Here is an 18,292-nt window from a genome sequence, read left to right as displayed (position 1 = left end):
ACAGGAGGCCTGCAGAAGGACACACCCCTCCCATCTCTCGATGGAGCCGTACCTCAAACAGAGAGAAAAAAACAGAATGAGGCAGCAGAAAGACAATAAATACAGTATAATTTGTCAGCATTAAGCAACAAGAAAAACAGAAGAAATACTAAGGTGATCGCCGGCCACTAGCCCTAAGCTTCACTAAAAGACCCAGACTTTAAATAAAGTTGAGGCCGCGGCCCGCTCTGTTTACTAATGAAATTAATTTAAAAGGGTAGAAAGCATAGTAAAATACTATGCCAGTATGTCAGCCATACGAAAGGGAAAATAAGTGCGTCTTAAGTCTGGACTTGAAAGTCTCCACAGAATCTGACTGTTTTATTGAAGCAGGGAGATCATTCCACAGAACAGGGGCACAATAAGAGAAAACTCTGTAACCCGCAGACTTTTTATTCACCCTCGGGACACAAAGTAGTCCTGCACCCTGAGAAGGCAAAGCCCGGGCCGGTATGTAGGGTTTAATTAGGTCAGCTAGGTAGGGAGGTGCCAGTCCGTGAACAGTTTTATAGGTTAGTAGCAGAACCTCAAAATCTGATCTCACTGGGACAGGAAGCCAGTGAAGGGATGCCAAAATGGGTGTAATGTGGTCAAATATTCTGCTTCCTGTCAAATGTCTAGCTGCAGCCTTTTGAACCAATTGGAGAAAACAGAACACTGCAGTAATCCAATCGAGAAGACACAAACACATGAATTATGGTCTCAGCATCAGCCATAGACAGGATGAGACGAATCTTCGCTATATTTTGCAGGTGGAAGAAAGCAGTCCTTGTAATATTTCTCATGTGGAGGTCAAAGGACAATGTAGGATCAAAAATTATCCCAAGATTCCTCACTTTGTGATGTATGACATCACCCCCCAGACCCCCGGCCTTTTATTTTATTTATTTATTTATTTTTGCCTTTCACCTTCTGCCAGAAGGTGAAAGGTGCCTTTTAATTTTTATTTATTTATTTACTTTTGCCTACAATATGGCCACGTTATCATATCGCAATATTGTCATATCAATATGATATACGATATGAATATGATTTTACACAAGTGCAGCAACAGTAAAAATTAAACATTCTTAAACAAAACCGAAATAATACCACACATTTTGCACTCATCATAAGGTTAGGATAGAGTTAGGGGGTGGTACTATTTTGCAAAATTAAAGATTGTGGTGTATTACCCCCTTAAAAATATGGGGACAGATCTTCTGAACATGAAAGTATTAAGTTGTGACAAATTTATCCAACCTAACCCCCATGTACATACCTTGTGAATGTGAGTACCCTCAAAAAATGCCAAAAATATGATTTTTATCCTTTTTGCGGATATATTCAGTACAGAAAACTGTTGAAAAGTGTGGTTATAACTTTAAATATAAGTTGTATGCACAGATTCATTTTCATTTTCAGCACAATTTGCAGAATTGAAACCCAGGCATAAACAGTAATAATAGTTTATCAATAATATCATTTCCCTATTTCAGATCTTGAACATTTCAACTTGTCGCAAGTGAAAAAATGGCTTCTAGTAGTAGTAGTAGTAGTAGTACACCCTTTACAAGATCACAGGCCAAAAAGACACTTTGTGGTGTGGACTACATAGAGAAGGCAGAGTTTCCAAGTGGAATGCTTCCAACAGGCAAGGACATCATACAGAACATGCTGTATCTTTTGCGGCCAAAGCGGGCCGGCCAGGCCCAACGATCAAGGGATGCAGCAGCTCAGCTGCTTGCTGAACTGGTCCAGGAACACTGGCTGTTTTGCAACCTGTACACCATCCACACCAGGCACATAAAGAAGCACATTTTGAAGCTGTATGGTGACTTTCTGACTCTGGTTCAGACACGAAAACAGCGACAAAATGATAGTTTCTCCAAAAGAGCAGAGACATTCAACAGTCGAACACTGGAGGTGTTTGACATCTTCTGTCAGGACCCTGTAATACGCAGGAAACTGGAGCTGAAGCATGGTGTAAAGATGAGTGACATGGAGTGGAACTTTCTCAGTGATCAGAGAGCTGAAAGGAAAATGTACTGTGAAGACTTTGTTGACCGCAAATGGATGAAGACAATGGAGCGCAGGCAAAAGGAGATGCAAGCCATTGATCAAATGAGAGAAGACGCTGAAAAAGAAAAGGAGCTGAGCAAGCCAGTTGCCTATTTTGAGGACAGTGACCAGTCAGAGGAAGGTGACCACAGTATGGACATAGATGCGGCCTTCTCATCCTGTGATGAATGCTCCAGTGCAGCTGAGACTGAGGAGACTCAGACAAAGAAGCGCAGGTTGTCTTCCACAGTCACTCTCACTCAACCAGGAGACGAACTGCCTCTAAAATACCAGCACATCCGTGAGAGCATAAGAAAAGTTAGGCCAGAGTTTTATGAGACTATTGATAAACTGAAGAGCTGTTATCACATGTCCAAAGCCCAGGCTGAAGCATCTGTCATAACGGTCGGTAACCGGATGTTTGGACGAAACTGGAAGCCACATGATGAGCCAGAAGTAATTGATCTAGACACTCTGCCAGAATCCAAGAGTATCAGGGAAGCCTGCAAGAGCATTGAAGTTCTGGCACTAGATGAGATTGTCAAGGAGATCATGAACTCTGATGAACAAGTTGTGGTGACCTACTCTGATGATGGCTCAAAAAAACAGGGTGCTGGGTCATTTTCTGTGCAGGGAATCATGATCAATGGAACATACAGGGCACTACCCACCATGAGCATTGCTTCGGAGTCCAGGAAAAACTTAGCAGCTCTCAAATTGGCAGTCCTTGAGATTCTGGAGGCAGCAAGTGGTGTCCCATCCAAAAGTCTGTTCGAGAAAATTGACTTTGTGATAACAGATCAGACAGCACACAATATCCATGTGGACGAGCTGGTAGCAGAGAGTCTAGAATCCGAGCACATCCCAGACCACCTTTTCTGCAATGTACATCCAACTCTGATGTTCAACCGGGTCATCACCAAGCAGTGGGCTGAAATAGAGAACACACTGGGTAGAGACAAGATCTACTCGAACTTCCTTGTCAATGCAACAACAAATAGCAACTAGTGTCACTGAACAAGCTCTTGACTGCATGACATGACTTGTCAATCACGACTTTGACCTCTTTCGCCTCATGAAGGACCACAAGAAGCTGCCCATGAACACATATGCAGTGAATCTGAAACTGTACCTCAAAAACATTACCTCAAATGCAGATGTGACTTTGGATGACTTTAGTAAAGCCATGGATACAATTCTGGCTGACCGAGACTAGCTGTGGGACTTCAAATTTCCATGGACTCACCCTTAAATGTTGATTATTATTTGAACCAAAGCATTGCTGTATTAGTATTTTTTGTGTTATTAAAGAAAATGTTACTAAAAAAATTTCATGTTGGTTTACAGGCCCTTATATTATTGCCGGACAGCATTTTTGATTGAAAAATGTAAAATTTGGCGGTTTGTGATTTCAGGGGGTATGTACAGGGGGGTTAGAATCAATCATTTGGACAATAGTTTGTATTTTCTGGTTCATAATGACCATCTCCATATTTTAAATGGGGTATTTCACAATATTTGTGCTAACACCAACCCCTAATAGAGTGCCCTCCAAAAGTACTGGAACACTTGGTATTTCACACATATTATGCTAGAAAGATTAAAAAGAAAAGATTATAAAATCAAACCTTCACTGTGCCTTGTGATGGCGGCTGCATTTCTTGCGCCACAGCAACCAATGTGGCGTCTACTCCTCTTTATTATTTCTATGTTGATCTACCATCGGTTTGTGTCTTTTTACGACAACAGTTTGTGGCTTTTTCCCCACTGGGGAGATTTTTTGTGCCATTTCCAGTTTGTGCCTCCTTCTACCGTAGACCAAGCCTTGCGTGGCACTCCACTCGTATAATTGAGAATCATCAGCATAGCAATGAAAGGCAATCCCAAAATGCCGCAATATGTGCCCAAGGGGTGCTATATAAAGGGAGAGAAGCAGGGGGCGTAAGACAGACCCCTGTGGAACCCCAAATTACATGTCACTGAGGTCAGAGGTAGTGTTACTGTACAAGTCACAGTGAGAACGACTGGTCAGGTATGATGTCAACCATGCAAGGGCATTCCCAGTAATCCCAAAATTATTCTCCAGCCTATCAAGTAGAATATGATGATCCACGGTATCAAACGCAACACTGAGATCTAACAGTACCACAACTGTAGTGGTGTCTGGATTTGTTGCAAGCAGAAGATCTTTTCACCACTTAAGTGAGCGCCGTCTCTGTGGAATGATATTTTCTAAAAGCACACTGCAGTGGCTCAACAAGATTATTCTCAGTAAGGTGGTCCACGAGCTGCTGTGAAACCACCTTTTCCAGAATTTTAGAGCAAAATGATAGATTTGATATTAGCCTATAGTTTTTCAATACATTAGGGTCAAAATTAGATTTCTTAAGTAATGGTTTAATCACTGCAGATTTGAAACATTTAGGAACCAATCCAGAGGTTAATGACAGATTAATAATTTCCAGCACAATCGGCCCAATAGTGGGCCACAGGTTCTTAAAAAGTTTAGTTAGTATAGGATCAAATAAGCAGGTTGTGCTTTTTGTAGACGTTACGAGTTTCGTCAGCACACCTAGTGAGATACTATCAAATTCTGTAAATCTAGGTAATACCTCAGTGATGGCACCCACCTCAATAGCAGGGTGTAGTGGCTGGGTTAAGGCATGCTGGGATATGTTTAACCTAATGTTGTCTATTTTCTTGTCTAAGTAATCCAAGTAATCCAAGAAAACTTGTGCTATAAAAGGAGAGTGACTTACAGGTGGCTTGGAGGTTTTAGTTCAGTGGAACTTTTTCTTCTTCCAGGTGGGCTTCATCTGAGACCATTTAAGCTGCCAGCATGTTACAACTTGTAACCAAGCTATCAGTCCATTGAAACACAAGATAATATCAAAAATGATACAACTTGCATTATGGAAACAGAAATTTAATCGATAACAAATGTGAAAATTCTCTCTTGGTTACACAAAAGTTATCCCAATCTGTTACATACTAAGAACTTTGATATTATCTCTGACTTTAGTTCGTAATCACTCCAGAAAGTACAACTGTAGTGACCAAATGTACATTTATATTTGACTTCAGTTAGCCTTTAGTTGACTCAAACCACACTGGTTTTGTCCGAATGTTAGCTTTCTTATATGAATATTATCTTCTCATTTTCTGACAATGGTAAATCCAGAAGACCATGTTTTGCTACTTCAGCATATATTAGAAACACTGTGGACATCACACTTCATATTTATCCAGTGCCAAATCATTATCAGATGATAAAATGATGGATACATTTATAATATCCATGTGATGTGTTATTCCCTGAGATCAAGAAAAAACATAAGGTTGTAATGTTGATCAATTTCTCTTGACATTAAACTCATTTGGCACATACACAGTGGCACCTATAAAGGCTGATGGACATTTCATTGTTTCATAATAAAAGACCCTTAATTTCCTTCCATATAATTTGCTGTGATCTGTAGATGTATGCATATCTAACCCAGGAGGCAGGATGTTTGTTCAAGCAATCCGTACGAAAATGTCACAAATTCTATTTTGATGAACTTTCACATACAGCCCCCCCCCCCCCAAAAAAGCTGTCTTGATACAGCTGACATTTTTGAAAAAAGAGGGAAAGGGTCTTTCATATTGAATGCTTTGGATGATCATTATGATGCCTTCGCTTGTGTTGAACGTGTTGGAAGCATTGGACGCGGCAATGACACGCAGAGTGGTTGGAGATTTCTACATCACTATCTGGCTGTTCGAGGGCCCGGTGAACAACATGGATAACAGTCATCATGGATTTGCGACAAGAAAAAACAGAACACTCAGTCTGCCAGTCATAACAACAATGTTAAGAGAAAAAAGCAGAAGAAAGCGTAATGGACATCACCCTGCTGGGAGAAGCTTTTTTCAGCGACTGGTCAGAGTGAGGCAGAGCTAAAGTGACCAGTGTTCAGGCCACAGACCCAGGCAGAGTGAGACACAGCAGACAGTTTGATCAAGCAGACACACTCAATCTGAAATTCTTCACTTTTGGATATATACACACACCCAGTTTGAGCAACGGAGCTTCTGCAAATTTGTCTGAGGTGAGTGAGTAATTGAAAATAAAATGTGACATAGTGCAGTACTGAAGATTTATCAGCTAATGTTAGGTTAGCTTTATAGTCTTTAGCTGCAGAATCACTTAGTTGAGCTGAGCGTATGTTTTATATTTGTAAATTGTTCAGTCTATTTTTACCAAATAAAGCTACACAGATTTTTAATTGCAGTGGATATTGTTTTAAACTAAATTAAGTTATTGGGTTTTACAGTGCAACCTGCGAAGCATGGTGATCTGCTCTGTGTATTTTTTTAATAAAGCGCCTATAATTGCCTACAACACAGTGGATATTTGTCTGAGCCAGGAAGAGGACTTTCTTGTGTTATTTCTCCTGAATACACTGTGATTGTTCGAGCTGGGACACGTTGTAATTGGTCAAGCACAATGACATCATCACATCGCTGTGACTGGTTGAGATGACGTCACCCGATGACCCACGTGAGCCACTTTCGTGAGCTATTCATTGATAGATTACTGTTTGAATAATATATTTTTATTTTAAAACTTAGAAATTACTGACATTGTTCCTTGTTTCATTTCAGTGGTCCTTCAGTGGTTTGTACTGTAAATGAATTTGAAACATGCAAACATAGCATTTGCATGTTGTGATGAGAATGTGGATGTCCGCTGTGTCCATCGGTACTTTAGTTCATAAGGATGATTACATCTACTTGCTTGTGTAAAAGAGCTACAGAATAGAAAATGAATGGACTACATTTATATAGCCCTTTTCCATCTGGTTCAGACAGTCAAAGCGCTTTACAATAATGCCTCACATTCACCCCATTGTCATTGTTGGTGCTGCTATACAATGCGCTCACTACACACCGGGAGCAACTTGGCGATTAAGGACCTTGCCCAAGGGCCCTTAATGATTTTCCAGTCAGGCATGGGGTTTGAACCGAGAATCCTTTGGCCTCAAGCACAACCATTAGACCATCACCTCCCCAAATACAAACGTAAGTCCTATTACTGCCTCGGATGAATATCCACTGCCTTTTTTAATAATTACTGCTGTGACTGCAAGAAAAGTCTCAACTTTAAATAAGTTAAATTTTTTTAGATTAATTTTTTAAAACCAGCTAGTAATTCAACCTTAAGGAAAATAGAACAGCACTGTTTTGTGTTTCTTTACATTTTAAAAAATATATTTCTTCACTTGTCCCACATCAGGAACATTTGAACATTTGCTGTGCAGAGAATCTTAATACATATAGACAGTGGTGAGCACAGTTCCCCTCATCCACTAACCACTAATTATCAAAGCTAACTTTTTTGTTAGCAGATTAGCTTTTTAGCTAACTTCAAAAACCATCAGCAGACCAATTAGCTTCCAATAAATTTTGTTCCAATAACTTTTAAACCACTGATGTTTATTTACATAGTTAGTAATGCTGAAAAACATTTTAAACTCTGTTAGCTCCAGTCTGCTACATATTTTGCAGCAGTGAGGCAGCTGAGAAGAGCTGAGTTCAACTAAACCCCATCAAACGGAGCCTGGCTGCCAGAGCGCTTCAAAAGGAAAAAAAAACAAAAAACAAAAGTCATTACCCTTCACAACATGCAGTGGTCTAGCTGCGAGGCCGAAGTCCTCAAAAGGAAAGCAGGTTTGACTTATGGTTTTCATTTATAAACCAAACTAATTTAGATAGTTTAATGACATTAATGTCAAGTCTGTCATTTGTACAAAGTGAAAATATAACACATATATTTTAATTTTAAAATAATGCACTAATTCTGAACTTTTGAACATTAACACACACAGATGCCAAACCACATTATGGGTAAACTGATTCACTGATCACTGATTTGTTGATTCATTATATGTAAAAAAAAAAAAACAACAACACACACACAACTTAACGTGTGTGTTGGTTTCTCCAAATAAATGTGTATTGGGAAAATATGTCATTTTTTTTCATTTGTTAAAAAAAGGCATTTGCAAAACTGAAAATTCTGTTTAAGTTGTAATTCAGGCAGCAACAACCGTATGATATAACCGGGCATCATGCATTTTGACCCATCTACTGGATGGCATATTACATACTGGCATATTATGTTACTATGCGTTTTACTTTTTTTACTCTTTTACTATGCTTTTTAATCTTTTAGTTCATTTTATTTTGTTTTCTGAATTGTTTTGTGTGAAGTGCCTTGAGGCAACACTGTTGTGATTTGGAGCTATATCAAGTGAATAAATTGAATTGAAATTGAGGCTCAGTTTATCCATAATGCAGTTTGGCATCTGTGTGTTAATGTTCAAAAGTTCAGAATTAGTGCACTATTTTAAAATTAAAAGATGTGTGTTATAATTTCACTTTGTTCAAATCAATCAATCAATTTTATTTATATAGCACCAAATCACAACAAACAGTTGCCCCAAGGCGCTTTATATTGTAAGGCAAGGCCATACAATAATTACGTAAAAACCCCAATGGTCAAAACGACCCCCTGTGAGCAAGCACTTGGCGACAGTGGGAAGGAAAAACTCCCTTTTAACAGGAAGAAACCTCCAGCAGAACCAGGCTCAGGGAGGGGCAGTCTTCTGCTGGGACTGGTTGGGGCTGAGGGAGAGAACCAGGAAAAAGACATGCTGTGGAGGGGAGCAGAGATCAATCACTAATGATTAAATGCAGAGTGGTGCATACAGAGCAAAAAGAGAAAGAAACACTCAGTGCATTATGGGAACCCCCCAGCAGTCTAAGTCTATAGCAGCATAACTAAGGGATGGTTCAGGGTCACCTGATCCAGCCCTAACTATAAGCTTTAGCAAAAAGGAAAGTTTTAAGCCTAATCTTAAAAGTAGAGAGGGTGTCTGTCTCCCTGATCCGAATTGGGAGCTGGTTCCACAGGAGAGGAGCCTGAAAGCTGAAGGCTCTGCCTCCCATTCTACTCTTACAAACCCTAGGAACTACAAGTAAGCCTGCAGTCTGAGAGCGAAGCGCTCTATTGGGATGATATGGTACTATGAGGTCCCTAAGATAAGAAGGGACCTGATTATTCAAAACCTTATAAGTAAGAAGAAGAATTTTAAATTCTATTCTAGAATTAACAGGAAGCAAATGAAGAGAGGCCAATATGGGTGACATATGCTCTCTCCTTCTAGTCCCCGTCAGTACTCTAGCTGCAGCATTTTGAATTAACTGAAGGCTTTTCAGGGAACTTTTAGGACAACCTGATAATAATGAATTACAATAGTCCAGCCTAGAGGAAATAAATGCATGAATCAGTTTTTCAGCATCACTCTGAGACAAGACCTTTCTAATTTTAGAGATATTGCGTAAATGCAAAAAAGCAGTCTGACATATTTGTTTAATATGCGCTTTGAATGACATATCCTGATCAAAAATGACTCCAAGATTTCTCACAATATTACTAGAGGTCAGGGTAATGCCATCCAGAGTAAGGATCTGGTTAGACACCATGTTTCTAAGATTTGTGGGGCCAAGTACAATAATTTCAGTTTTATCTGAGTTTAAAAGCAGGAAATTAGAAGTCATCCATGTCTTTATGTCTCTAAGACAATCCTGCAGTTTAGCTAATTGGTGTGTGTCCTCTGGCTTCATGGATAGATAAAGCTGGGTATCATCTGTGTAACAATGAAAATTTAAGCAATGCTGTCTAATAATACTGCCTAAGGGAAACATGTATAAAGTGAATAAAATTGGTCCTAGCACAGAACCTTGTGGAACTCCATAATTAACCTTAGTCTGTGAAGAAGATTCCCCATTTACATGAACAAATTGTAATCTATTAGATAAATATGATTCAAACCACCGCAGCGCAGTGCCTTTAATACTTATGGCATGCTGTAATCTCTGTAATAAAATTTTATGGTCAACAGTATCAAAAGCAGCACTGAGGTCTAACAGAACAAGCACAGAGATGAGTCCACTGTCTGAGGCCATAAGAAGATCATTTGTAACCTTCACTAATGCTGTTTCTGTACTATGATGAATTCTAAAACCTGACTGAAACTCTTCAAATAGACCATTCCTCTGCAGATGATCAGTTAGCTGTTTTACAACTACCCTTTCAAGAATTTTTGAGAGAAAAGGAAGGTTGGAGATTGGTCTATAATTAGCTAAGATAGCTGGGTCAAGTGATGGCTTTTTAAGTAATGGTTTAATTACTGCCACCTTAAAAGCCTGTGGTACATAGCCAACTAATAAAGATAGATTGATCATATTTAAGATCGAAGCATTAAATAATGGTAGGGCTTCCTTGAGCAGCCTGGTAGGAATGGGGTCTAATAGACATGTTGATGGTTTGGATGAAGTAACTAATGAAAATAACTCAGACAGAACAATCGGAGAGAAAGAGTCTAACCAAATACCGGCATCACTGAAAGCAGCCAAAGATAACGATACGTCTTTGGGATGGTTATGAGTAATTTTTTCTCTAATAGTTAAAATTTTATTAGCAAAGAAAGTCATGAAGTCATTACTAGTTAAAGTTAAAGGAATACTCGGCTCAATAGAGCTCTGACTCTTTGTCAGCCTGGCTACAGTGCTGAAAAGAAACCTGTGGTTGTTCTTATTTTCTTCAATTAGTGATGAGTAGTAAGATGTCCTAGCTTTACGGAGGGCTTTTTTATAGAGCAACAGACTCTTTTTCCAGGCTAAGTGACGATCTTCTAAATTAGTGAGACGCCATTTCCTCTCCAACTTACGGCTTATCTGCTTTAAGCTGCGAGTTTGTGAGTTATACCACGGAGTCAGGCACTTCTGATTTAAAGCTCTCTTTTTCAGAGGAGCTACAGCATCCAAAGTTGTCTTCATTGAGGATGTAAAACTATTGACGAGATACTCTATCTCACTTACAGAGTTTAGGTAGCTACTCTGCACTGTGTTGGTATATGGCATTAGGGAACATAAAGAAGGAAACATATCCTTAAACCTAGTTACAGCGCTTTCTGAAAGACTTCTAGTGTAATGAAACTTATTCCCCACTGCTGGGTAGTCCATCAGAGTAAATGTAAATGTTATTAAGAAATGATCAGACAGAAGGGAGTTTTCAGGGAGTACTGTTAAGTCTTCAATTTCCATACCATAAGTCAGACCAAGATCTAAGATATGATTAAAGTGGTGGGTGGACTCATTTACATTGACTTGACAATAATGTAGTTAAACTATCTGAATTAATTTGGTTTATAAATCAAAACCATAAGTCAAACCTGCTTTCCTTTTGAGGAAAGGAAGGAAGGAAAGGACTTCGGCCTCACGGCTAAACTGCTGTATCCTGTGAATGGAAATGATGCGTCCTTACAGCAGTGAGCAGTGAGCAGTGAGCAAAAAGACTGAAACGCCAACCCAGTCTCACAGATTGTTGTGATTCAGCAGCACAAAATATACATTAATCTATTAGTTTGTCATACTGTCACGAAAAGTGCCAAATTTTTGTCATGGGAGCACTAATTCATTCTAATTCATTCTGTAATGGCTGCACGTAATTATATGTGTAGGGGGGGGGGGGGGGGGTCCGGGTGGTTATGGTTATGGTTAGGGGAAGGAGTAGGGTTAGGTTATGGTTCAGGTTAGGGTTCGGGGTAGGAGTAGGGTTAGTAATAGTGAGTTAAAAAAAACCCCGTCACGACAATTTGAATCATTTTGTAACAGGAGGATGAAAAAACCTTGAACTGGGCTGGAAGCGCTGGCTCGTTGGTCGTGTTTGTTTTGTGATCGTCTTTGATTTTGATCAGAAGCATTGGTGGTGTTTAAACTCAAAACCGGCCTGTCAGTAGCTGAGTATATGGGAGACAATACTGAAAGTTATTGGTTAGCTGTAGCTTTCGCTAAGTTTTTAGTGGTTTATCGGTTTAGCATTATAAAAGTTGACTTTTCAGTTAGTTGATTAGCAGATATCAAAGCTAACTTTTTGGGTAGCTGTGCCCACCACTGCATATACACTTCGTAAACTTCCAGTGATGGAGCTGAACACCAAAATCTGAATTCCAGAAGGAAAAAGAGGACATCTCTGCTCTTCAAAATGTGAGGAAAGTGCCTCCATCACTTCACCAAGAGGTTGGAGTTGTGGAGGAGAGCTTCATCTGGTTAAATGTCCTGAGGGTCCAGCTCACCAGTTGTCTCTGAAAACCAACACCTGCTGCTACACTTCTAAATAAAACCAAGGCTCTTTAAAGAGCAACTATTTTATCATTTGAAAAAATACTGTTTCCTTTTACATTTTAACGTTAAATTAAAAATGAATGAAACATTAAACATGTCCATGAAGTCAAAGTTCAGTCAAAAAGACATTTGCCCCGCCCCTACTACACACAATTTCAAAGCATTCACAATCACTAAAATAGGCAAATTCATATTTTAATACAACCCCAATTCCAATGAAGTTGGGACGTTGTGTGAAATGTAAATAAAAACAGAATACATTGATTTGCAAATCCTCTTCTACATATATTCAATTGAATACACCACAAAGACAAGATATTTAATGTTCAAACTGATGGCCCTTTTTGTTTTGGGTCAAATATGTGCTCATTTTGAAATGGATGCCTACAAAACAGAATTTGTGACATTTTCATAGGGATTGCTTGAACAAACATCCTGCCTCCTGGGTTAGATATGCATACATCTACAGATCACAGCAAATTATACGGAAAGAAATTAAGGGTCTTTTATTATGAGACAATGAAATGTCCATCAGCCTTTATAGGTGCCACTGTGTATGTGCCAAATGAGTGTAATGTCAAGAGAAATTGATCAACATTATGACTTTGTGGTTTTTCTCGATCTCAGGAAATAACACATCAAATGGATATTATAAATGTATCCATCATTTTATCATCTGATAATGATTTGGCACTGGATAAATATGATGTGTGATGTCCACAGTGTTTCTAATATATGCTGAAGTAGCAAAACATGGTCTTCTGGATTTACCATTGTCAGAAAATAAGATAATATTCATATAAGAAAGCTAACATTCGGACAAAACCAGTGTGGTTTGACTCAACTAAATGCTCACTACAGTTGTACTTTCTGGAGTGATTACGAACTAAAGTCAAAAATAATATCATAGTTCTTAGTATGTAACAGATTGGGATAACTTTTGTGTAACCAAGAGAGAATTTTCACATTTGTTTTCGATTACATTTCTGTTTCTATAATACAAGTTGTAACATTTTTGATATTATCTTGTGTTTCAATGGACTGATAGCTTGGTTACAAGTTGTAACATGCTGGCAGCTTAAATGGTCTCAGATGAAGCCCACCTGGAAGAAGAAAAAGTTCCACTGAACTAAAACCAACAAGCCACCTGTAAATCCTTCTCCTTTTACAGCACAGGTTTTCTTGGATTACTTAGACAATAAAGTAGACGACATTAGGATAAACACATCCCAGCATGCCTTAACCCAGCCACTACACCCTGCTATTGAGGTGGGCGCCTTCACTGAGGTATTTCCTAGTTTTACAGAATTTGATAGTATCTCACTAGGTGTGCTGACGAAGCTACAAAAAGCACAACCTGCTTATTTGATCCCATATCTGTCAGGTCTTGCCCCTGCTCGGTCCTCATCCATTATGTTTGTTGTCAGTCTCTTTATTGATTTCCTTTTGTCTGGTTTTTTGACAATCTGGTTATTACCTCCGCCAAGGAGGTTATGTTTTCGGTCGCGTTTGTTTGTTTGTCTGTCTGTTTGTCAGCAGGATAACTCAAAAAGTTTTGAACGGATTTTGTTGAAATTTTGTGGAGTGGTTGGAAATGACAACAGGAACAAGTGATTAAATTTTAGTGGTGATCCGGATCACGATCTGGATCCAGGATTTTTTTAAAGGATTCTTCACCATTGCGGGATAGGGAGAATTTTGACATTCTAGTTTCTAACTCCACAAAAACAAGGCAGAAAGGCTTGAAAAAAAATTAGGGTGTAACATGGTCAAATACTCTATCAAACAACAAAGTTTGGTGATGATCGGATCCGGATTCCGGATCTGGTGATTCAGAATATGCAAAAATATAGGGAAAATAGAAAATGTGTCAGTGTGAGGTGGCAAATGAAGCTAGAGATGCACAACTAACACCAAATTGTAGCTGAATCTGTACTGATTCAGTAAGGTGTCATCAGATTTGATGTAGCTTCAAATGTTATGGAGCTAGATCCAGAAGAAAACCGCCATTACTGAAAAATAGTTTTTATACAATAACTTTTGAACTAATAAAGACATAAAAGTGATTCCAAGTTCTAGTGGTATGTTTTCATGGTCAAGGATGTCAAATATAAAGGAAAGAAAAGTGTATGTATCATAGTTTTGGTTGTAACACTGAATTGTTGACTAGATCACTGTGCCAAGGAGGGAATCTCTTTAGGGTCAGTGACCCTATGGCCTTGTGTAGAGAAGTGTTTCATAAATGTTAAAAAATTCATATATTTGCATTTTAGTTGAATAATAAATTGAATTTTGTCTCTTATTTGTTTTTGTCTATAAGCACATGCAATATCAATATCAGTGCTCAGATGACAGTAGCTTCTGGGAAAGGTGCAAGTTGCAATAAACTGTGATGCCAAGCGCTAAGGATACATGCTATCCAGTCATAGCAGAAGAAACTTTTTTACTACTGAGCAAATATCATTGTTAGACTTTTTTAGGTTCAGTGATTCCACCGCGTGTAGATGTTATGGCGTCAGTGACCCCATGGCCTTGGCGGAGGTTTGCACTCTCTGAGTGCTTCTAGTTGTGCTTTTGTCACAGCTACTTGTTTGCTGTTCATCACACCATTGCCTCATCTTGAGTTCCGTTCTAGTTTATTTTAGTCTTTGAACCACCATATTTGATTTTTGTTCATCACTGCTTTTGTCACAGCTTGTTTTCTGTTCACCACACTTCAGTCACATGTTGAGTTCTGTTCTGGTTTAGTTTAGTTTTGATCCACTGTTTTTGATTGCTTTTGATTACTTGTGTCACTAAGTTTATTTGTCAGTTTTACCACATTTGTCTTCAGTTATATTATTCATGTCAGTTCCGTTCTAGTTTTAGCTTTTGATTTTCTTGTTGTCCAACCCAATTCTGTTCATGTTTAGTTTCTCTGCTGTCTTGAATATTTTAGTATCTTTTGTCATGTTCATCTCGTCACTGCACTCCTTTGTCTCAGTTCTCATATTTTCACATCCAGTTTCATTTGGATCACAGTCACGTCCTCGGATCACTCCACTCTTGTCCATCACCTTCTCAGCTCTGTTGGCCATGCACAGTTTTGTTTGTGTCACTTCCTTGTCCACCTATCACAGCCTTCTCTTGTCTCACAGCCTCTCCTCTCTGTTAGTTCACGCCCTCCTCCTGCCTGCACATCAGGCCTGCTCCATATCACTTCCTAATTAACTCTGTGTTTAAGTCCTGCATGTTTTCTTTTCCTTCGCTTGCTCGTTGATTTCATTATCTTCATCCTGGCCGTCTCGTCACAGTTTTTTGCTCTCACATTCTTCTCGACCTCACGTGTATTCTGGATCTGGATTTTGTCTTTGCCCATGTTACATTGTTTTCTGTGGTATTGAACCTTGCCTGTTTTTGACAACGCCTCTGCTTATCACCTGCCTGTACCTCCGCAATGCTGACTGCCATTCTGTGTACCTGACCCTGCCTGAATTATCGATAAAGCCTTTTTCCTAATCCACCACCTGCCTGTGTGTCTGCATTTTGCTCCCTACCACTTGCTGTGCCCAGCCTACCTGTGAATCATGACAACATCAACAAAACTGTTTAAGGACCTGTGGCCCACTCTTGGGCCGACTGTTCTGGAAATTATTAATCTGTGATTAACCTCTGGATCTGTTCCTAAATGTTTCAAATCTGCAGTGATTAAACAATTACTTAAGAAATCTAATCTTGAAAAACTATAGGCTGATACCAAATCTATCATTTTGCTCTAAAATTCTGGAAAAAGTGGTTTCATGGCAGCTTGTGGACCACCTTACTGAGAATAAGCTTGTTGAGCCACTGCAGTCTGCTTTTAGAAAATATCATTCCATAGACACAGCTCTCACTAAAGTGGTGAATGATCTTCTGCTTGCAATGGATTTGGACACCACTATGGTTTCTGTTGCTGTTAGATCTCAGTGCTACATTTGATACAGTGGATCACTGTATTCTGCTCGTAGGCTGCAGAATCATTTTGGGATGACTGGGAATGCCCTTGCATGGTTGACATTATACATGACCAGTCATTCTCACTGTGTTTTGCACAATAACACTACCTCTAACCTTGGTGACATGAAATTTGGGATTCCACAGGGGTCCGTCTTATGCCCCTTGCTGTTCTACCTATATATAGCACCCCTTGGGCACATATTGCGGCATTTTGGAATTACCTTTCATTGCTATGCTGATGATACTCATTTATACAAGCGGAGCGCTACGCAGCAGCGCGAGGCTCGCTCTATGGTAGACGGAGGTACAAACCGGAAATGGCACAAAAAATCTCCCCAGTGGGGAAAAAGCCACAAACCGTTGTCGTAAAAAGCCACAAACCGACGGCAGACAAACATCTCACTCACTCACTCACTCATCTTTAACCGCCTTTCCGGTTAATTGCTCTGTCCTGATTACAACATTAAACGTAATCACAGAGTCAACAGGGACGTAATTAAATGTTGACTAATTAAAAAATTATATCATGAGGTTTATGTCACATTGAGAAATGCCAATTAACAGACACACTGCAGTCATTGTTACATCGTCTCCTGTTGTGTTTATAATAAATATCTATATTTATTTATGGTGTCTTTTTTCCTGGTTGAAATGCAGATATGAATGAATGAAATCTACCAGACTTAAAAATGGACTGTCTGAAAAGGCAGCTGGATGGATCTGTAATTATTTCATTGACAGGTCCCAATGTGTGAAATCAGATAATATTTGTTCTAATATTATTTCATTAACTAAAGGAGTGCCCCAATGCTCTCTTTTGGGGCCACTCCTATTTACTATCTATGTGAACAATGTTGGCCAGGATCTTGTGGACACCAATTACCATTTTTACACTGATGATATGGTTATCTACAGTTTTGCAAAAACTCTTAGTGCTTGTGTCTTTACATTACTAAATGCTTTTAACATAGTTCAAAACATGTTTTTACAACTGGATCTTTCTTTAAATGCAAATAAGAGCAAGTTGATGCTATTTTCAAAAACAAAAAGCAATCTGCTGATAAGTCCTCCAATTGTCACTCTTCAAGGAACAGAAATTGAAAGAGTTAAATCTTTTAAATATTTCGGTATTTTAATTGATGACAATCTTAGCTTTAAAGGACATGTTGAACATTTGGTTAGGAAACTGAGGCTGAAAATTGTTTTTTACTTCAGAAATAGGCTGTTTTTCCTTCAATGCAAAAAAGAAACTTGTCGCTGCAACATTTTTACCCATTCTGGATTATGGTGACCTCATTTATATGAATGCCCCAATTCAAGTATTGAAATTACTGGATTCTGTTCATCATGCTTCATTGCGGTTTATTACAAATTGTAAACCTCGCACACACCCCTCATGCCCGTATATAGAGGGGGTTCAGGGGGTTCAACCGAACCTCCCCCCCGAGAATTCTGCTGATTTTTTTCTGCTGATTTTTTTCTGATCTGGATATCAATGTTGTGTATCTTCTTTTCATTGATAATAAGCAACAAGCACTAACTGTTACACAGCTATTATCACACACCCTCAAGTTTCAATTTCCTCTGCCAGAGTAATCCCTTAAGTGATGAAAAGGGAAACTGCTAGATAAACTTTTCCCATGGGGGTTGAGAATTTTTGCTCCCTGGTCCCTATCCTCCTCTGATATCAAACAGATTAGTAGGCTTGTAAATACCCATGTAGACACACAATTACACTTGTCTGGTTTGTAAAAACATGTTTGTATGTATAATCTGAGAAATAAAAGGAGCTTCTCCTTCCTGTTGCAAATACTGTAAAGGTGCAAATATTCGCGTGGGATTTATTATGCGAATTTCACGAGTTAAACAAGGTCGCCAAATTAAATACCGCTATTTTAATACATAACGTACATATTCATAATGTAAACGCGAATATTAATACCGCTAAATACTGTCTGTGAGGCAGAGGTGCTGTTAGGAGTGAGGCAACAATGGAACAGCAGCA

The 18,292-nt window shown here is 39.0% G+C and overlaps 1 protein-coding gene across 1 annotated transcript; it reads left to right on the top strand.

Annotated features, from left to right (window-relative positions):
- Positions 1-1,175: 1,175 nt before the first annotated feature.
- On the top strand, positions 1,176-3,087 carry LOC117513424. The gene has a single exon (XM_034173609.1). It carries the CDS (start codon positions 1,552-1,554, stop codon positions 3,085-3,087), a length of 1,536 nt encoding a protein of 511 aa, XP_034029500.1. The 5' UTR covers positions 1,176-1,551.
- Positions 3,088-18,292: the final 15,205 nt, after the last annotated feature.

This window comes from Thalassophryne amazonica, chromosome 7 (assembly GCF_902500255.1).
Source record: "Thalassophryne amazonica chromosome 7, fThaAma1.1, whole genome shotgun sequence".
In the NCBI taxonomy this organism is placed as follows: domain Eukaryota; kingdom Metazoa; phylum Chordata; class Actinopteri; order Batrachoidiformes; family Batrachoididae; genus Thalassophryne; species Thalassophryne amazonica.
The sequence above is the reverse complement of the archived record's forward strand: the minus strand, read 5'-3'. Positions and strand labels throughout refer to the sequence as shown.

What these genes read in the sequence shown, in the direction of transcription:
- LOC117513424 (XM_034173609.1), top strand. Translation starts at nt 1,552, where the DNA reads ATGGCTTCTAGTAGTAGTAGTAGTAGTAGTACACCCTTTACAAGATCA.